At 40.7% G+C, this 22,422-nt stretch overlaps 1 protein-coding gene across 1 annotated transcript in view; it reads left to right on the top strand.

Moving 5' to 3' along the window:
* GABRA2 (gamma-aminobutyric acid type A receptor alpha2 subunit) overlaps window positions 1-22,012 on the top strand; it is a 117,371-nt gene extending 95,359 nt beyond the window's left edge. Inside the window, exons 8-10 of the mRNA XM_030192198.1 lie at window positions 2,954-3,106; window positions 12,070-12,272; window positions 21,701-22,012. Of these exons, the coding sequence (XP_030048058.1) occupies window positions 2,954-3,106; window positions 12,070-12,272; window positions 21,701-22,012 (668 nt within the window). The remainder of the gene's footprint in view (window positions 1-2,953; window positions 3,107-12,069; window positions 12,273-21,700) is intronic.
* The last annotated feature ends 410 nt before the right edge of the window (window positions 22,013-22,422 follow it).

Raw genomic sequence — 22,422 nt, 5'->3', positions numbered from 1 at the left:
ATATTCACAACCAAAATGTGTTTTTTGAAGTCCTAACTTTTTTTTAAATTTTTATAGCCTATTTTAGAATGGATGTGGATAGGGGAATTCACATACCCAAGTTGGGGCATGGAGAATTCCCCTAGGGCCTGATATTTAGCCAGTAGTGGGCAATGCTTTGACTGCTTGCTGCCAGCGTTAAACCTGGATATTCAATGCTGGCCCATTTCCAGTGACCAGCATTAAATATCCAGTATTTTGTGGCACTAAACACTTACCCAGTTAAGCCAATATTCAGCAGCTGATGAATTGTTATAGTGGCCAAAGACTGGATTGCTATTTATGCAGTTTGATTTAACCACTAATCCAGTCAGGTGGTGAATATCCACATCTAAGGGAAATGGGACTTACACCACCTTTCTGTGGTTTTTGCAGTTTATATAGTATATACAGGTACTTATTTGTACCTGGGGCAATGGAGGGTCAAGCAACTTTCCCAGAGTCACAAGGAACTGCAGTGGGAATCAAACCTAGTTCCCCAGGATCAAAGTCCACTACACTAACCACTAGGCTATTCCTCCATGTGGGAACAGCCTTTTAAAATCACTGTTTCTGTTCTCAATGAAAACACAGAGGTAGCAGTACTAGTGTTGTCACCTGATCATAGCCCTCGATAGAGATCATTCCCCCCATTATCCCCCTCCTGGCAATAACACCTTATTTGGGAGCCTGATCTATAGCAGTGCTACTACAAGTTTACCACAAGGGGTCATGATGGCTGTTTTTTTAGCCCAATATCAATGGAGCAGAAATAACACTTCTGCTCCCACTGGATACCAGGTACCAGGTACCCCCTGGTGAGGACCAGGAATGGGATGGGAGGGTCTTGCAGGGGATCCACTGGGGAGTTTTTCACAGTGATGTGAAAAAGCCCCCCACCCCCAATTTCAGCTATTACTGCATATATGTCACACTGCATAGTTTCTGATTTTTAAACAAAAACGTAATATTAGGCACAGGGAACACATAGCACACATTTAAAATTATTACATCATTTAATTAAGCAGCAAAGTTATCCAACACTCATATAATCCCTTTGAAAACGTAACTGCTCCTAAATTTAATAACTGATTGCACCACCTTTAGGGGACATAATTACAACCAAAAACTTCCTATTAGTGGTGTAGCCATGAGGAAAAGAGAGGCCTTGGGGGCCTGGGCCCCCATGTTTGGGTTTGAACCCCCTCCAAACTGAGGCTATGTCTTCTGCTTTGGTTGGTGGGGGTCCTCAAGCCCAGCCAGTGAAAGCACTCCTCCAACTGAAGCCAGCCCCCCCATGCTTGTTTTTGTTTTGTAAAACTGAGCATGTGCAAGGGAAATCTACCCACCCATCCCCCCCCCCCCACACACACACATGCATCTGCAAAAGGCAGGCCTCTTTCAGTTTTGTGAAAACTGAGCATGCGCAGGGGTGGCAGCCTTCTTTGGCGGTGGCCATTGGAGCCAACTCTGTGGGTGCTTGAGCACCCCCAATATTGAGAAAAGTCCTTGTATGTGCCCAGGGAGGGGTCATTTCCATTGGGCTTAGCACCCCCAATAATTTTGAAAAGTTGGCTGCTATGGCGGTGGCCCAGGAAAAAAGCCAGGCTTCAGCTTTAGGAATGCTTTAACTGGTAGGGCTTGGGGCTCACATGGGGGGGGGGCACACTTTTGTGACTTTTCATTGGGATCAGCCCCCCCCCCCAAAACAAACAAACAAACAGAGGTCTGGCTACACTCCTGTTTCCTATAATTTGATATCAGCTTTTCTCATCACTATTTAGGATTCTTAGCCCACTCTTCTTTGCAGAATTGCTTAACTCTCCCATGAATTCCATTTTGACCCATGTCTTTCTTATTGTGGAATAATAAACACTGACCTTAGCTGAGGATAGAGAGGCTTGTGGTTCTCTGGATGTTCTTCTGTGCTTTATGACTTCCCACATGAGTTGTCACTGTACCTTTGGAGTAATTTTAGCAGGCCAGTCACTCTTGGGAAGATTCACCACTGTTTCAAGTCTTCTCCTTTTGGAGATAGTTTCTTTCACTGTGGTTCGGTGGAGTCCCAGTGTTTTAGAAATGGTGTCATAATCCTTTAAGGACTAATATTTCAATAACTTTTCCTGTAATTTCTGTTACAAATGTTGTGGCAACTGCTTCATACTCATGGTAAGATTCAATATATAGTCAGGTTTAGACTCAACATTGCTGGCTGTAAACAAGCCTGGCTGTTTTCAATCAGCTGAATCTAATTATCAATTAAATTTGGTTGATTGGTTGATTAACATGGGTGTTGGATGTTGGTTCCCTTTGCTTTGTCTAACATTACACTTTGTTTAAAGATCAGAAACCGTTCAGTGTGACATACTTGCAATGCCAGGGGAAAATCAGGATGAGGGTGGGGTCATTTTTCACATCACTGTATGCTGGGTCAGTCAGGGAACTTTTTTATGGGGGAATCAGATGCCATAAGTAGGCTGTCAGAGGGGGTAAGGGGGGACTTTTGACACTTTCGGTGAGAGGATCAGATATTAAGGTGATCAGAGGAGGGATGATCCAAGGGAGGGGGGAGACCTTGTCCTTTACAGCTGCCCCTTCAGGCACTTATTTGTAAAACAGGGTAGGTATAATTGCTCAGATCTAGAATTTTCAGAGAATTGTGAATTGTCCTAGCCTCCACTAGACACTCTCTCTGTGCCTCCAACAAAAATAAACATAGTCAGCATTCCCCCCACCCCATATAAATAGTCCCCTTTCTAAAATGACATTTACACCACTCAGACCCGCAAGGCAAAATTAGCAGTATGGCAAGTTTTTGAATAAACATGTATGATGCTAATCTACACGTCAGTACTGCTATTTACATGTAAGGATTCTTCTAAAATAACCCCGTAATGTACCAGCAAATAACATTTCAATTTGTTTCATATGCCAGGTGAATACACAGTTATGACAACACATTTCCATTTGAAGAGAAAAATTGGTTATTTTGTCATCCAAACATACCTCCCTTGCATCATGACAGTCATTCTTTCCCAAGTGTCATTCTGGCTGAACAGAGAATCTGTGCCTGCAAGGACAGTGTTTGGTGAGTAATATGGTATCTATTCTGTGATATGTACTCCTTAGTCAGCAGCTGAGACAAATCACAGGCATTTATAATAGTACATGGAACCTGAACGGCTCTTGTTTGTGGAAATATATATTCTGACTGCAGTTTCTTTAGGAACATTATGAAATGTTGCACACATCATTCGTATTCTGCAAAAATTGAGACCAGTGATCTACAGGGAGTCTCAAGTTTCGATTAGTCAGCTAGTGCAAGGGAAGACTTTAGACTTAACCTTAATTGTGTTTGGTAAGAGTTCTCTGTACAGTTCTTGAAGGACTGCATTTCAAGCTGATTTCCCACTGTGTTCTAAATTATTTAACAATATTGGATATGGTTTCTCGGAGGGCAAGAAAGAAAATCTACAGGCAAATTCTCAAAGAAAAATTCGCTTTGGAGTTTTCCTATAAAAATCCTGCAGATGATTAATATTATGGTGAATCTTTACCTGGGGTATTTTATAAATGCTAAGTACTAGAGAATTTGAAATGAAATATCCAGTCCCAGTGTTACACCTGAATATAGGGGTGGGGTAGTGGATGTAATTTTTAAAGGCTTAAATTTATTAGCAAAAGGGTTGATATTCAAAAGGGTTTAACCAGGCAGGAGAACTCCTGCCCAATCAAACGCCACTGAGCGAGCCAGCACCTGATATTCAGAGACATTTAACCCGTTAGTGCTGTTGAATACGTTTGTGCCAGAGATGGAATTATGGTAGAACATCACCTTAGCCACATACTGCTGGATTCTATTTATTGCGCCTAGCGTTCTGCACCAAAATCCAAGCATATTCTATAATGATGCACATAACTTAATTGGCTTAACAAGCCAATCAGCTGTTTTAACAGTCCTTAACAAGCAATAATGAGCGCTAATTGGCAATAATTAGAATTTACATGCACAACTCGCTAAGCGTATTCTGTAATGCATAGTGCCTAAATTCTAATATTTGGAACCAAAAAGGGGCATGGTTATAGGCGGGGAAATGGGCATTCCAAAATTTACATGCACTGTTATGGAATATGGCCCTCTGCACCAAAATCTACGTACCAGTATTTATGCCATGTTTTCTTTGGTGTATGTGGCTGCACGTAGTTCATTCTAGGTGCTGGAATATCAACTAAGCGTATTCTATATACCACACTTAAATCTAGGCACTGCATATAGAATATGCTTAGGCGGAAATTTATTCTGCACAGATTTTTCACGCACAATATGTAGAATCTGGCCCATAATAGCAATTTTTAGTCCACTAACCAGCTAACTAAGGGGCCATCTTTGCTGTGCACTGCACCCTTTTTACTGCAGCAGGTAAAAATGCCTGAAAATAGCCATGGCCATGCGGTAAGATTGCTCTTTCCGTATGGCCATGTGAGGGGGGCGCACTTACCGCTACCCATTGAAGTGGCAGTAAGGGCTCCTGTGCTAACCCTGCCGTAACCGTGTAGCACACGATGCTGCTCGATTACCACCAGGTTAGCACTGCACTATCAAATAGCCAGCTATTTCCCCAAGCATGGCAAATGGCGTGCGCTGGGGCTGGAACTACCACCAGTACCTGCATTGGGCTGATGGTAGTTCCAGATTAGCATGCGGTAAGCCTGTGTTGGGCTTACCGCCACTTTGTAAAAGGGCCCTTATTGCATATGATTAGTACAGCAAAAAAGCTGTCCTCAGTTTATGCAGCAGGTTTACCAGGCAGCAGTCTGAATATTGGCCGGTGCCCGATTAACTTCTGGGTCAACAGACATACCCAGGTATTCAGTGCTGGAGCTGCACATGCTGCATCATTGAATACCTGGAACTAGCTCAGCCTGCAGATGGAAGAGGCTGCTAGTCGCTTTTGCTCAGGGCTAAATACTGACCCCATAGCTTTTAAGTTCTTAAATTAAGATGAATTTTCAGCTGAAAACTTAGGATCCTAAATGGTCACAAATTTAGAAGCCTAATTTAGGTGTGTACCCCTGGATTAATTTAGGCATGTACCCCTGGATTCTATATATGGTGTCTAAAATAGCACACCCAAATTTGTGCGTGCACTCAAGATGATTGCATAAATTAACTAACGAGCCTATCAATAATTGGGTGTTAACACACTCATTAAAATTGAGACGTGCATCTGGCTGCATGCTATTCTATAAGGCACGGCACCTAACTCTACTAGTGTGTAACTCAAAATGGGGTGTGGCCATGAATGTGTTATGGGCATTTTGAAACGTTTCAGGTGAAATTATAGAATACGGTTTCAGAGGGCGCAAATGCTGGCTCATAAAGTTAGGCATTGAAATTGGTGTTAATTGCGATTCTATTAAGGGTGTATGCTCTTTATAGCATTGCGATTAGCATCCGATTTTTTACTTTGCTGAAATTTGAATGCCATTTATAAAATTCCCTCCATACTGCATATTGGGCCCTGCGTTTACTATAATGCATATAGAAGGCAATTCTACAAATAAGTGACTTTTTGGAGCCTTTTCAAGGGCACTTACTTTCTTTATAGAATACTAGCATAGCCAGGTGTAAATATTTGCATCTCAGTTGGTAAGATACATAAATTATAGAATACTACAATTTATGTGTGTATGTAAGTGTGCAGACTGTCCGGGGTCAATCCTTGTGAACGCCCGCTTGCAAAGTAAACACCATGCACTTATAAAATAGTGCATAGCTTGATTTATTCTCATTTTTGCATTTCATGTGTTCACATATGCATGTAAATGACAAGAACACTGGTATTTACGCATGTACTTGCCTCCTTAGTTTATACGGCTCCTTTTAGAATTACCCCCGTAGTTTTAGAGCTGCTGAAGGAAGGTGGGGGCCCTGCTTATCCTACCCACACTTATAAAAGCACTAAGTATATTTAATGGAATGAGTTTTCATGATGCAGTATGTTTTATTTTTACTGTATGGAAGTATTCTTGTTCTATTGATGCACATTGTTATAGATGAGCTTTTGTTTTAAATGACCTACATTATATTTTGTAGTTTATGTTTCAGTTGGTAGTTGGTTTATCTGTTGAATAAAACTAGGCACTAGTTAGCCTGATTTTCAGCAAAAGAATCCTCATTAGAGAGCTGTACAGAAATGGGGATTGCAGGATTCCTTCAGGTATGGAAGACGTTGTCACGGGATTCCCGCAGGATAGAAGAGGTTACCATAGGATTCCTGCAGGAGTGTAGTCAAAATCTCTGGTGTTTCCAGAATGAGGCTTGGAATGCACTGAGAGAGGAAGTTGGAATGCCATACAGAGGCTTGGAACACTCATTGGTTGAATAGTGAATAAAATCGAAAAAACCAAAGGAGGCTGTTGGGGTTGGGAAGAAACAGAGAACTGTAAGCAAGCAAATAATAACATTGACTCTTGCAGGTATGGGTGGTGATGGAGGAGATTAATTGTGAGGCTGGGCGGGGATGGAATGGATCTTACCGGGTACGTGTTGGTATGGATGAGATTCCAGTGGAGATGGGTGGGGATGGGTGAAATTTCTGTCCCTGTGAACTCTCTAATCCACATCTTAGTGGAAGATTATAAAACGTGGTTTTTCAGATGAGTACTTTTGCATGAACATTTTATAAGAAGCTTTTTTTTTGTACTAGACTTTTGGACTTTTAATTTGATTTGGACCAATGGCTAATTAGGGAAGCACTTGGGTGAACACAGGTAGGGTAGGGGTTGGAATTGAGTTGGGTAGGCAGGCAGGGAATGGTATATATGTGTGAGGAGGAGGGGGTGTTAGGAAGAGCTTATGATGAATGAGTGTTGTGAAATGGAGCTATGAATGAAATGGGTATGAAGGGGCTGCTGAAAGGTCTGTGGTGGTCTTAAGGTGTAAGGCCATGGAAGGGGAAGCACAAAGTAAGTCAGTTTTGACCAACCTTAGGATCATTTTTCTTAATTCATCTTGGACTTTTGCAAGTAATATTTGGATTCTATATTGGTTTAAAGGGTTACTTTCATTTTAAAGAGCTTTTTTTTATTGTTGCTTGAGTCGAAGAGCTGTTTTCAGTTCTGAACTCTGCTCTTTGAGATTTATCTGCTCTCTCCTTATCACCCCAGAAGCCTTTCAAGAAATAAGATGTGTTGTCAACAGGATTGTTCCTTTAAGGCTAGTCCCATCAAGCCCCAGCAGGTCAAAATCCATGGATCTTCAGTGTTTTCCCAGAATTGTTGGTTGATGAGATGTTTGCATGGCTATAAAAATGCCATCTAAAATTTAAAAAAAAAAACATTTCTGAAAATGGTATATTTATTTTGGCTTCTGATTCACTTTAAATTGGTACTCTTGGAGATGGGTGCCAACAGGGGCAGATTTAGGGCAGGGAAAAGTTGTTAGGAGCTTAGCACTGATTTTCAGTATTAGGCTTATAAATTGGGCTTATAAATCTAGGTAAATGAATGGCAGGCCTAAATTTATGAGCATAACTTTGAAGCTCCAAAATTATCCCCTCCCCCACCTGTTTACTAAACTGTGCTAGCTGCTGGTGCTGAGGTAATTGCTGTGTGGCTTAGTAAACAGGGGGGGTACTTTTTCAGCTGAAACACTATTTTATGTTTTTAATTTTGATTTTTGTGGTTGAAATTGGAATGTGCGTCTCTTCGCTCATATTTTGCACAGTACTGGATGAAATTCATTTCTGTTTCTATTTGTACAGCATTCCACTGCATACAGGGTATGCCTTCTTGGGGTTTCCAGTTCAGTTTTTGTCTGCATATTTGTATTTCTAATTTGCGGTTACTTATTCTGTATTTGTTGAGAATGTATGTTCTATGCATGTCTGAGCTGTGGTATTCGGCTAGCATGTAGTTTGTTTGCTTTGGTAGCAGTACAGCACAGCTTATTCTGTTTTCCCAACAGAAGGACTGTTTTGCTCTAGGCCCCACCAGTATGACAGTTGAAGTTCTGTCTTGTTATAGACAGAGACACAGAGTTGTTGTTTGAGCCTTTTCAGTTCTGTAATGGCATGGCAAGTTTGCTCTATATCTTGTTCCCACTGTGCAGTGATCTCCATGATGTTCTTTCTGACAGATTTTGAGCCACAACACATTCATCTGGTCATGCTGCTCATTTGTACACTAATCTAGAGGTAAAGAGAACATCAACTTGTAGCATGCCTCATGCTCCAAGCGGTTTGGCTTTATGATGTGTTTGTCAACTGGCTGTGTTTCGATGGGACACACCTGTCTACTTTAGGGGTCTTACACTCACAGTAGAAACACAAAAAGGGTTGGTGCAGGACAATGAAATTTGTATTTGAAAACCACTGGCTCTCAGTGAATTTCAATTGGATGCTGTCAAGCCCGCCAAAAGTTAGCAAACAATGTGGCGGGCTTGACAGCATACGTGCTTGTAAGTGTGAACATATGCTAATACTCTATAATAGCAATTATGCATGCAATTGCTGATATAGAATTCATGCTTGGTGTGCATCATGCTGACGCCCAACCTAAGCAATCTATAGAGACTTACCCCATGGGTTAGATCTTTGTTTTATGTGTTTTATTAGATATTTGTCAATATTACATTTAATATTTTGCTTGATTTTTTAAAAATATTTTGTTAGATGTTGATTTAGAGGGTAATTGTATAACAGTGCACCTATATATAGATGCTCATAGGGTGCATGATAGGTGCATAAATGGCAACTCTATAAATTGACACCTAAAAATAGGCGCCAATTATGTGTATGAGTTATAGTATACTAGTACTTATGCATGTGATTGGTTCTACTAATTGGCATTTAAATGCCTTAGTGCTAAGCGCTATAACATATGCATTAAAATTGCTTAGCTCATAAGTGTGAGGGGGGCGTAAATGTGGGTGGAGTATGGGTGGGTAATGGACATGTCTCTGAGATAGGCACGTACCTTGTGGAATACTATAGGTTATGAGCTCTTGAGGGCACACTTTGACGTCACCAGTTATGACTGCCATTGACTTGACATAACGTGGTGCCAAGATACCATTATATAATTGGCATCAAGCGCATGGCATTGGGCTGCCTAAATCTGGGCACTTATTTATAGAATTTTCACCATATTCTATAAAAGAAAGTAGGCATCCTTTACCATTTGTATGTGCATATATGCTAGTATTCTGAACATTTCTGCACATAGCTGGCACATAAATGTTAGTGCCTATGTAAGGCTAGATTCTATATATGGCACCAAAAAGATCGGTGCAAAAAAAAAAATGCTATTCTATAAGCCACGCTTAAAGTTAGGCATGATTTATAGAATAGTGCTTAGGCCCAGGAATCGCACCTAACTTCAGGCATGGCCATTTGCACCAACTGAAACGTGGTGTAAATGTATGCGCCTATATTAGGTACATATTTCCATTATTCTATAACAGCACTCATTAATTTTAGAAATACTCCCATTACACCCATGACCTTCCCATTTCCGTGCATCCCTTTTTCAGATCGAATGTAAATTTTAGATGTGGCTCATATGCCTAAATGTATGCACATAAATGCCAATTAAATCTAATTAGTGCCAATAACTGCTTGTTAAATAAAACCAATTTTTGGTGCTAATTAGCTCATTATTTAACTTATTTATTCATTTATTGGGATTTATTAATCACCTTTATGAAGACATTCACCCAAGGTGGTGTACGGCATAAAAACTTACAATTTTGATAACAGCATAATAATAGCAAAATGACCAAGTATAAACATAAATACAATAAATGAGATAAACTTGAAAACAGCAAATTGAAACCTAATAATAGGACTACCATGAACAAGATAAAAATATATACATATTAATAGCACTGAAATACCAGAGATATAATACAGTGTTAGCATAATACTAATGATTCACCTAATAAACATGGATTGGAACATTCAAATAACATAGATATGATGCAAATGCTTTTCTGCAATACAGCTTACTGTATAGCTATGTGACCAAGAGCAGATATATAGGCAGGGACAAGATGCGTGGTACAGAGTCAGATGGATTAGATATATGGTTAGCTAAGCTAAGAGCAAGGATCTGATCTATGTTACAGTATGTGTAGCAAGTTAAATTAAAATGTATACACAAATTGGGCACACACCCAAATTTGCTTGAACAATTTGTGGTGACTTTTATAGAATTAGGAGGTTAGTGTGTTACTTGCAGTGTTGTATTTAATTTTATCATTGACTCAATTCCAATCTGTACATTGTAAAATGAAAACATAGCAGTAACACAAATAAGGCAATGTGGTTTCCATTAACCTACCACCTTGAGATGTAGTTATATTGTTGCATTAGTCACCTATTCCTTTTCTAGAATGTTACTTTCTAGCCACCCCTCATACTCTCACCTTCACCCCTCCACAGCATCCATTCATGGTTCCCAATCCCTATTATCCAATTGTGCCCTCCATCAGGGCCCCCTGCTCAGCTAACCCATTGTGAAAGCTTCTAATGGGAGCAAGAAGATATTTGGGCTCATTTTTGAAAGAGAAGGACGCCTATCTTTCGACATAAATCGGAAGATAGGTGTCCTTCTCACAGGGTTGTCCAAATCGGTATAATCGAAAGCCGATTTTGGACGTCCCCAACTACTTTCTGTTGCAGGGACAGCCAAGGTTCAAGGGGGGCATATCGGAGGCATAGTGAAGGCGGGACTTGGGGCATGCCTAACACTAGGATGTCCTCGACCCATAATCGAAAGAACACAAGGACATCCCTAACAAAACACTTGGGTGACTTTACATGGTCGTGTTTTTCTTACGACCAAGGCACAAAAAGGTGCCTGAACTGGCCACCACTGGAGAGAAAGGGAAATGGGACTTGCTATACTGCCTTTCTAAGGTTTTTGCAACTACATTCAAAGTGGTTTACATATATTCAGGTACTTATTTTGTACCAGGGGCAATGGAGGGTTAAGTGACTTCCCAGAGTCACAAGGAGCTGCAGTGGGAATTGAACTCAGTTCCCCAGGATCAAAGTCCACTGCACTAACCACTAGGCTACTCCTCCACTCCTGACCTCTCCTTGCTCCCCCAGTGGTCACTAACCCCCTCACACCCTCAAAAAACATCTTTAAAAATATTGATTGCCAGCCTCTATCCCAGCCTCAGATGTCATACTCAGGTCCATCACAGCAATATGCAGGTACCTGGAGCAGTTTTAGTGGGTGGAGTGCACTTCAGGCAGGCGGACCCAGGCCCATCCCCCCTGTTACGTTTGTGGAGGAAACAGTGAGCCATACAAAACCCACCAGAAACCCACTGTACCCACATCTAGGTGCCCCCCTTCACCAATAAGGGCTAAGGAAATGGTGTACAGTTGTGGGTATTGGGTTTGGGGGGCTCAGCACACAAGGTAATGGAGCTATATACCTGGGAGCAATTTATGAAGTCCACTGCAGTGCCCCCTAGGGTGCCCGGTTGGTGTCCTGGCATGTCAGGGGAACCAGTGCACTACAAATGCTGGCTCCTCCCAATACCAAATGGCTTGCATTTGGTCATTTCTGAGATTGATGTCCTTGGTTTCCATTATCACCGAAAATCAGAAACGACCAAGTCTAGGGATGACCATCTCTAAGGATGACAAATTTCAAGATTTGGGCATCCCTGACCGTATTATCGAAACAAAAGATGGACATCCATCTTGTTTCAAAAATACGGGTTTCCCCGCCCCTGGATGGGGACGTTTTGCGAGGACGTCCTCATCAAAACTTGGACATCCCTTTCGATTATGCCCCTCATTATCATCCTTCTTACCCCAGTAACCCCAATATTCAAAATGTTACTCACAGACCTTAGACAATCTCCTTCCCAAACAATTTAGCTGTCACTACTCTGAAACTTAAATCATAGTAAAGCCGGTGAAAAATTCACATTAATAGATTATTTTACTGTATTTTATAACTCTGGCAATGATGGTAAAAAAAAAAGTTGTTGAATTTTGCGATTATTTGTTTTTCTTTCTTCAAAAGGGGTAACAACTGTGCTGACAATGACAACACTGAGCATTAGTGCTCGCAACTCTCTTCCAAAAGTCGCCTACGCAACAGCCATGGACTGGTTTATTGCTGTCTGTTATGCCTTCGTATTTTCTGCCTTGATAGAATTTGCCACTGTCAATTACTTCACAAAGCGAGGATGGGCCTGGGATGGAAAAAGTGTTGTAAACGATAAGGTAAGTTAAAGTATTAGCATCAATATGTAATCACTGAGGGGCCTTTTACTAAGCAACGCTAAGAAATGGGCTTAGCACATCCTTATGTGGGCTTTTCTTGGGTGCCAAGTCCATTTGAAGCACATCCACCAAAAATAACTTTTATCCATTGTTTTCATTTATGGCCATGTGCTAATAAGAACATAAGAATAGCCATAGTGGGCCAGATCAATGGTCCATCTAGCCCAGTATCCTGTTTCCAACAGTGACCAATCTAGGTCACAAGTAGCTGGCATCTCTCTAGGGAGCTTGCTTCTCACTAGCTTGTGTTTTAAGTTGGGTGGCTGTTGGAAGGCCAGCACTGGTGGGGATGGGAATATCTCTTTCAGTAATTTATCCTCATAGAGTAGTGGCTGCAGATCTCTTATGATTTTTCTCTGTTTTTCCAGCTCTGGGTTGTATGTCACTACAAGGGAGATTCTGTCTATGGCTCTCTTTTCCTTGTACTATAGCAGATTTTCCCTGGGTGTTTTGAGGGAGGAGGCAATATTATTGGCTATTATTTTGGGGGTGTAGCCCATTTGTTGGAAGGATGCAGTCAGGATTTTCAGGTGTCTATCTCTGTCTCCTGGGACAGAGCAGATACGATGGTATTTTGTGGCTTGGCAGTGAATAATGGAGGTTTTTGTATGTGAAGGGTGGAAATTGGAGTTGTGGAGGTAGCTGCATTTGTCTGTGGGTTTTCTTTATATGGATGTTTGTATATAGCCATTGCTGATTGAAACTGTGGTGTCCAAAAAATTGACTTTTTCTGAGGAGTAGTCAATTTTGAATCTGATTGTAGGATAGTATGTATTGAAAGAACTGTAAAATTGTTTTAGAGTTTCTTCCCCCTCAGTCCAAATCATAAACATGGCATCGATGTACCGGTAGTATTTTAGGCATGTGGTCTGATATGTATTCAAAAATGTCTCTTCCAGTTCAGCCATAAAGAGGTTAGCATATTGGGGTGCTGTCCTGGTGTCAATCGCAGTGCCCAAGATTTGTAGATAGATAACATTGTTAAAGCAGAAATAGTTGTGAGTTAGAATAAATTTGATTAATTTTGTAATGGTTTCTGGTGAGTACTGATGGTCCAATGTGGATGTTTTTAGGAGTTTCTTATATGCAGCTATGCCATCTGCATGGGGAATGTTGCTGTATAGTGATTCTACATCCATTGTGACTAGAAGGGTGCCCAGTTGTAAACTGCTTGATATTTTTTTAGTTTATTCAGAAAATCTGTGATGTCTTGTATGAAGCTGTTTTGTCTTGTGCACAAAAGGTTTCAGAATTCCCTCTATGAGTCCAGATATTTCCTCCATGAGTGTGCCGATACCAGATATGATTGGTATGCCAGGATTTCCAGGTTTGTGAATTTTGGGTAGCATGTAGAATGTACCCACAGAAGGATGGTTTGGTATGAGTTTCTTCAGATGTGGCTGTACTTGTTTTGGAAGTGATTTGATAAGGTCTTTCAGCTGTTTTGTATATTCCTGCGTGGGGTCCTCAGTTAGTTTCCTGTAGTACGTGTTGTCTGAGAGCTGTCTGTAACCTTCTTTGATGTATTTTTGTGTGTCCATAATCGCCACTGAGCCTGTCTGCAGGTTTGATGATAATGTGTTGATTGTTTGTAGGACTCTTATGGCCTCTCTTTCTGGGGGGTAAGGTTGTACAGAATTTTGTTTTGTTTGCTGGAAAGTTGCGATTTTACCATATGCCCGAAACTTTCTATGTAGTTGTCCAGTTTGTTGTTTTGCCCATCATGTGGGGTGAAAAATGTGTTCTTTTGTTTAAAATTGTATTCCAGTCTGTTGGGAGTTTCTTTGTTGTGGAAATGTACCTTCAAGCGAAGTTTCCTAAAAAATTCTTCCAGGTCTGAGTATAATTGAATTACATCCAGGTTGCTGGATGGGCAAAATGAAAATCCTTTGGAGAGTATAGAGACTCCATGAGGATAAATTACTGAAAGAGACTTCACACTGTGATAATTAATAGTTCAAGAGGTTTACTATCCCCATTTGATTTGCATCTCCAATAGTGCGATCAATGGAGGTTTGCCTGCAGGGTACTTGCAGACGTTCTTGATCTCCTGGTTTGTTTGGATTCCGATTTTCATATACCTCACATGGATTGGAAAGCACATTCAAGTTGTCTGGGTCTGCTAGTTTTGCAGTGCTGTTTCTACTCCAAGTGGACTAACACGGCTACTACATCTACCTGTTCCCCTCCACTCATTATTTTATAGACCTCTATCATATCTTCCCTCAACCATCTTTTCTCCAAGCTAAAGAGCCCTAGCCACTTCAGTCTTTCCTCATAGGGAAGTCATCCCTTTTCGTCACCCTTCTCTGTACCTTTTCTAATTCTGCTATATCTTTTTTGAGATGCGGTGACCAGAATTGAACACAATATTCGAGGTGTAGTCGCACCATGAAGCAATACAAAGGCATTATAACATCCTCATTTTTGTTTTCCATTCCTTTCCTAATAATACCCAACATTCTATTTGCTTTCTTAGCTGTTGCAGCACACTGAGCAGAGGGTTTCAACGTATCATCAATGATGACGCCTAGATCCCGTTCCTGGTTGGGGACTCCTAATGTGGAATCTTGCATTACATAGCTATAATTCAGGTTCCTCTTTCCCACATGCATCACTTTGCACTTGCTCACATTAAATGTCATCTGCCATTTAGACGCCCAGTCTCCCAGTCTCGTAAGGTCCTCTTGTAAATTTTCACAATCCTCTTGCGATTTAGCAAATGCAACAAATTTAATTACCTCACTAGTTGCTACCATCTCTAGATCATCCTATATAATAAAAGCACCTCCAACATTCTGAAGCTGACTCCATGGCACTGTGGCAGTGTAGGGTTCTTAAGTCTGTAGTTCAGCGTTTCATTGGCTCTCACTGTCCCCGCCCTCACCAATCAGACAGAACGGAACATGGAGGAGGGAAGTGGAGTGGATTGAAAACAATCATATACAGAGAGGTATGAACATCAGTGGAGGCAAGTGCACAGAACGGAAGGGAAGACAAACGTTTAATCACTTTGTCACTCACACACACCACACACACTCAATCACTCTGTGTATCTCTCTCTTACACTGTCTGTAAAACACATTGTCACTCTCAGTCTCTCACATGGGCAACTGTATGATGCATTCTCATGAGTAAGGAGCTCTTCTGATGTGATTGTTAAACTGATTGAAGGGCCTGAACAAAGAAAAATGTTAAAATTTTGAAGTGTTATGTGGAAGAATCAAATCCATTAAGGGGGAAGTTATCAGCGTAGGTTACTGTTAAGAACTGTTCTTATACTGCTAATCCCAAAGGTTAGTAACTAGGTCTCAATGCATAAAATGGGACCTGTACTACAACAACACAAATTAATGGCAAAATAACATGTCTTAACAGTAGTGCACATTGATAACTACACCCCTTAGTCTGCATTTAACAAAAATTTATAGATTCCTTTTGGTTATTTATAGTAGGTGATGGCAGATAAAGACCTGAATGGCTCATCCAGTCACATTCCTTATCAATTCAAGATTAAATCAACAATGGACGTGATATTATTTACTTGATTATGGTCTTTCTTTGGTGTTTCTGAGACATAGAGACCGTAGAAGTCTACCTGGCTCTGTCCTTATGTTCCAACTATTGGAGTTGCCATCAAAACCCACTCCGCCTATTCAAATCCGTCTTGTCATTTGTGGGGCAAAGACCGTAAAAGTCTGCCTGGGCACTAACTTGCATTCCAAACAAGTTTCAATCGAAGCTCTCTCCGTCTCATCCTAAACCGGATTGCTATATACTGGACTCAGACCAGACAAAATGGCCTTGTTGATGTAGCCAGAGTCGCCATCTAAGCACCACTTGACATGCAAACACATATGCAACCCTTTAAGTTTTATTTTTTTATATCATTCATTTTCTATAAGAGATCCTCTATGTTCACCCCACACCTTTTTGAATTCTGCCACAGCTTTTTTTTCCATCCCCTCCCTCAGGAGGGCATTCTTTGCTTGTCTACACAGACAATTTAATTAACTACACACCAACAGCCAACTTTATATTTAAATAATGTAATCAATAAATAATACATACGTAAATACATGCAAGACATACAAAGAAGATTGGACAAAGAAGAAAATATCCAAAGCTTATTTCCCATACTATCAAATCACTAAGGGGGTCTTTTACAAAGGCACGCTGGCGTTTTTAGTGTGCAGTAAAAATAGACACACACTAAATGCTAATGATGCCTATATATTCCTATGGGCGTCTGTAGAGTTTAGCATGCGCCTATTTTTAGCACGCACTACATAAGTACATAAGTAATGCCACACTGGGAAAAGACCAAGGGTCCATCGAGCCAGCATCCTGTCCCCGACAGTGGCCATCCAGGCCAAGGGCACCTCAGTGTGACTTATTATTTCACTTCATTACTCTGGATGTCTTCATTTTGCAAAGATTTGGGGGGTTCTTTACTGAGGTGCACTGAAAACATACGCCAAATTGGAGTTACGGCCCGGTTTATCGCTTGGCCCTTGCGGTAATTTCAATTTTGGCACGCGTTCACTAAGCACGTCTGAAAAAGGTTTATTTTCTGTTGCACGACAGCTACGTGCATCGAGTGGCATTTGACGAGCGTAGACCATTACTGCCTGGTTACGTGAGACCTTACCACTAGATCAATGGCTTACGGTAAGGTCTCAGACCCAAAATGGACGCGCAGCAATTTTCATTTTGCCCCACGTCCGTTTTCAGCAAAAAAAAAAAAAAAGAAGTAATTTTTTGTAGATGCGCTAAAAAATAATTCTGTGTGTGCCCAAAACACGCGTCTACACTACCGCAGGCCATTTTTCAGTGCACCTTAGTAAAAGGACCCCTAAATACTAGAGATGCCCATATATTCCTATAGGTGTCTCTAGCATCTAGCACATTAATCATTAGCACTCGCTAAAAATGCCACCACGACTTAGTAAAAAAGCCCTTCTGATTTCTTCTCATACCTTCTGCAATGCCTTGAGCATGCATCATGGCAAGCCATCCATATTTTATCCTTAAAAAATGTTTTCTTACCCTGTTCCATAGTGCTTCTGAAATTTTTTTTTAGTATGGACTGCAATCTTTACTGCAATTAACAATATTTCAGCACCTTCTAGTGCTCCATTATAGGCTTATTTTTGAGCATTGTGTTGCATCTGGTCAAACGGCTACCCTGTATTTTCATGGCATTGGTAAAGTTGTAATACTGTTTTCAAATTAAATTAAGGAAGTGTTTTAATTTCCTTCTTATTTTGTTCTCTATGTAGTGAACTTCCAAACAGCTTATAAAGCTCCATTTCCAGTGTCCCTCATGTAGAGATTCCTTTTTCACTTCAGCAGGAACTAGATCACATGTTTTTGGCCTCTTTAACCATAGGGACCATTCTAGTACCTACTCAAGGCCTGTCCTGTGGCCAGCAGCACCAAGATTCACCTTACTAATCTTCATGGTTCTGAAAACTTGACCATAAACTATAAAGTCTTTAGAATTTAATAAGGTCACATTGCATTTTTTTTAATAGTAGTTAAAAAAAATGAAGGGATTTCTCTATCATCTGGAAAAACATTCCCATTTATTACCTTGTTCAGGAAAGGAAGTCTTGCAGGCATCTCTGTTCACTGCCCATAAGCTGCCCATCACTTCCACCCTCTTCTCAATCACAACTATTTTTCATTCTGCTAAAGGCTTTTGAGTGTGGTATTCACGACATCAGAATGATACCTTCCGATCCTCGGCTGGAACTTCTTGTCTCTGTAGTCAACACTGGGCACATTACATAGTTTCAGCCACCTACTGCCTTGTATTTGGGGGGTCCAATTCAAGCTGGTGCATCTGATTAGATAAACTGGTCAGGTGGCTAACACCAATTTGCAGTGCTAATATCCTCTCCCCCCTACTCTAACTCCACCCCAAGGCCCATCCAGAATTTGAGCACTAAATTTAACCACCTAGTTAACTTTGAAGTTTAAATTTTGCTGGTTAACCCAGTCAGTTTTTAAGGACTTTAATAATGCTAGCTAAGTCCTTACCTGTGGGGACCCATGTTCATAATGGTGCCTCTGACACCTAGTGGTAGTTTTGTGGTGCTGCTACTAGGAGTTAAGCTACTGAATAACATGTGCACTCCTTATATGGCAGCTCAATCCCTAACAGTTGTTCTTTGAGACTACTGCTGGAGGTCAGAAGAGCCATTTTAAACCTGGGCACTGATGAGCTTGTCACAAAGGAAATTCCTAGTAGAAGCCAAGGGCAATGAGGAGTACGAAGTTGTAATATTTATGCTAGGGGAGGGTTGGGGGATGAGTTTTTTTTTTTTTTACCTGCACTGGCCATGGTAATTGCATTGCTGAGAGTTGTGGATGCTTCCGCACAAGGCATTTGCCACATGGTAAAAGTAAGTACTGTGCAGTAATTGCAAAGTAGATGCTGACAATGGCCCCTAATAGTTACTCACAGGAAGGCAGAGTCAAAAGCAACATCAGGAAATATTTTTTCATGGAAGTGGTAGTGGATACCTAGAATGCCCTCCTGAAAGAGATAATAGAAGCAAAAACAAACAAAAAGGAGTGGATTATAAGCAATGGTTCCCAAAAAGGCAAAAAGATGTAAACTTAGGGGTCATTCTACTAAGGAGCACTAAGATTTAATACATGCTATCAATTAATGTGTGCAAACTGGTAAGACACCCATTATATTCCTATGGCCATCTTATCATTTAGTGCTCACTAATCATCATCATGCTTTTGTAAAAGTACCCCTAAGTGTGGAACATTTCAGCTATGTAATTACTTTTGCACTTCTAAGATATTATGAGGAAAGTAACCTACACAGCACAACAGGTACAACTACAACAAACCTTCCTGGGCAGACTCAATGGGCCATATCGGTCTTTCTTTGCCATCATTTACTATGTTATGATGTTACCATGTATTAATTTTGTCAACTAACATGTGGCAACTGCAAAACTTTACTTCACTTGAGTAAACAGGTCAGATACAGGGCAATTAGAGATGTAGGGGATATCAGAATCCTTGCATAAGTTGGTTCTCGAGCAATTATTTAAGGAACACATTCTTGAAAAGGCAACCAGATCTGGTACAATATTAAATATGAGATAACCCCAAACAAGGAGGCTATAGAACACAAAACACTTTATTAAACCAAAACAGCCATTTTTCAGCTACTGCAGTGATTCCCAAACCTGGTCCTGGAGGCACCTCAGCTAGTCAGGTTTTCAAGGTGTTAAGAATGAATATTCATGAGAGAGATTTGCATGAAGTGGAGTCTTCATTTACGTGCCTAACTTTAGGCTCAGTCACTTATGCTAGCTCAAGGGCTGGCATGAATGTTTGCACCTAATTGTAGGCAGTTAAGCATGTAAATTCTAGTATTCTATAACTTGTGCACATAATATCCTGACACGCCCCCTGCCTGCCCATGCCCCTCCCAGGACCATGCTCCTCTTGAGTTGCATACTCTAGAATTTGAGGTGCAACTTATTGAATAACGAACAAGGGCAGTTAGCACTAAGTATCACCAATTATAGCCAAAAACTGGTTGTTAAGTCCAGTTAGTGGCAAATAAGTTACATGTGGAATTGACCTTATTCTATGAGTTGTATGTGAAAATGTGCATGCTAGCTGAAAATTTGGGCACAAAACTTCCTAGAATTAGGGTGATAGTGCTTAATGCGATGTAGTAAAAGGGCCCCTTAATTTGCTACAGAAAATGTTTGAAATCTGTTACTTCTACCAAGTGTCACAAAGTGCTGAATTAAACATAGTAACATAGTAGATGACGGCAGAAAAAGACCTGCACGGTCCATCTAGTCTGCCCACGATATACTCATGTGTATACCTTACCTTGATTTGTACCTGTCTTTTTCAGGGCACAGACCGTATAAGTCTGTGCAGCAGTATTTCCCGCCTCCCAACCACCAGTCCCGCCTCCCATCACCGGCTCCGGCACAGACCCCGTATAAGTCTGCCCTCCCCCATCCTAGCCTCTCAACCACCAACCCCTCTTCCCCCCGCCACCCAATTTCAGCTAAGCTTCTGTGGATCCATTCCTTCTGCACAGGATTCCTTTATGCCTGTCCCACGCATGCTTGAATTCCGTTACCGTTTTCATCGGAATTCAAGCATGCGTGGGACAGGCATAAAGGAATCCTGTGCAGAAGGAATGGATCCACAGAAGCTTAGCTGAAATTGGGTGGCGGGGGGAAGAGGGGTTGGTGGTTGAGAGGCTAGGATGGGGGAGGGCAGACTTATACGGGGTCTGTGCCGGAGCCGGTGATGGGAGGCGGGACTGGTGGTTGGGAGGCGGGAAATACTGCTGCACAGACTTATACGGTCTGTGCCCTGAAAAAGACAGGTACAAATCAAGGTAAGGTATACACATGAGTATATCGTGGGCAGACTAGATGGACAGTGCAGGTCTTTTTCTGCCGTCATCTACTATGTTACAGCGTGCAAACATTTGCATCTGCCATCTTAACTGGGTATTTTTTTTATTTTCGATCTGTAGAAAAGTTCAAATAAATAATATTAATACATCTCAGGGCTAACTTGACTAATGTATATTAGCATACATTAATTACTGCAATCCCATTTTATGCAGAGCGAACTATTTTCTAATAATGCATGCTAAAAGTGCTAACCGGGCATGTTTGGATTGCATATAATGGTTCTAACTATTCCCAGTTACCTTTCGGTTATACCTGGATAATTTCAGGCCGCTATTAAATATCCAGAAATCATTGTGCAGTAAATGTATTTTCTGTGTAGTTACTGTATGAGAAGATGCTGAGACATGCCCAATAGTTACCACTGAGGTTTTGAACTTATCATTCAGCCATGTGAGCAATTCCTATGTTGTAAGTGCAAAACTCTCCCCACATTAGTAAAAGAGCTCTTTTGTGTGCTTGTATTGAAAAAAACAAACAAACAATACAGCCCATGAAGCTATAAAAATAAACATACCCTAATTTCTACTCTGTTCTGTTTTTAAAAGTAGGGATATAGAAGCATCAAAATACGGGCTTGTCCATGTAAAGTGGAGTCCCTGAAAAAAATCTGATTAGTGTTAAAGTATCTAACATGGAATACTGTGGTAGCATTTTACTGTTCCCTTTGTCCTTTTTCAAAGGGTCAATTCTGCTATATGCCTAAAGGGTTTAAACATGGTTTCCTGTGATATGATTAAGCACACCATTAGTATTTTGTACTGATATTTTTTTTTCTTTTGCTAGAATGCATTGCTTAAATTATTGCATGATAATAAATTACATTTGTAAGCTCTGAATTTGACAAATTGGACATAACGTATTTCAATCTGTGTTGTCTTTCCCTAGAAAAAAGAAAAAGCATCTGTCATCAAGAAAAACAATGCCTATGCAGTGGCCGTTGCTAATTATGCTCCTAATATTACCAAGGACTCAACACTACCCACAATTTCCAAGAGCGCTACTGCAGACCCTAACAAGGCAAAGCCAGAAACTAAGCCACAGGAAACAAAGAAAACATTCAACAGTGTTAGTAAAATTGACAGAATGTCTAGAATAGTCTTTCCCCTCTTATTTGGTACATTTAACCTAGTGTACTGGGCTACCTACTTAAACAGGGAACCTGCCATCCAAGGGCTTGTTCTATCAAAAAATAACTAATATGTCATGTGGGAGTTGTACATTATTGCATCTTTAAATCAGATAGGCTATTGTGCTATGTATGACTGCTAACTGCTAATCTGTGAATTGATACGCACAGAACATACATTTCTCTTATGCATGGAGAGGATACAGTGACAGAGAGCAAGTGGACCCTATGACAAATAACAGATTTTTTCCTAACAAAGGAATTTGGTTGAAGTGGGTTTTAAAAAGCATCATACAAGGAATGATATTCTGTCCATAAAACTGAGTTTTTAAACCATATGAGCCTGATATTGAAAGGATTTATGCGCCTAAACTGACCACTTTGAACATTTACTATGGCTGAGTGTGTAAATTTATACTGAAGATTTTACTAAACTCCTAAATTTAGGAGCATAAAAAATGGATGGCCAAAGGAGTTGATT

Source organism: Microcaecilia unicolor, chromosome 2 (genome assembly GCF_901765095.1).
Source record: "Microcaecilia unicolor chromosome 2, aMicUni1.1, whole genome shotgun sequence".
NCBI classification, from domain to species: domain Eukaryota; kingdom Metazoa; phylum Chordata; class Amphibia; order Gymnophiona; family Siphonopidae; genus Microcaecilia; species Microcaecilia unicolor.
This window is presented reverse-complemented; position numbering and strand designations above follow the sequence as displayed.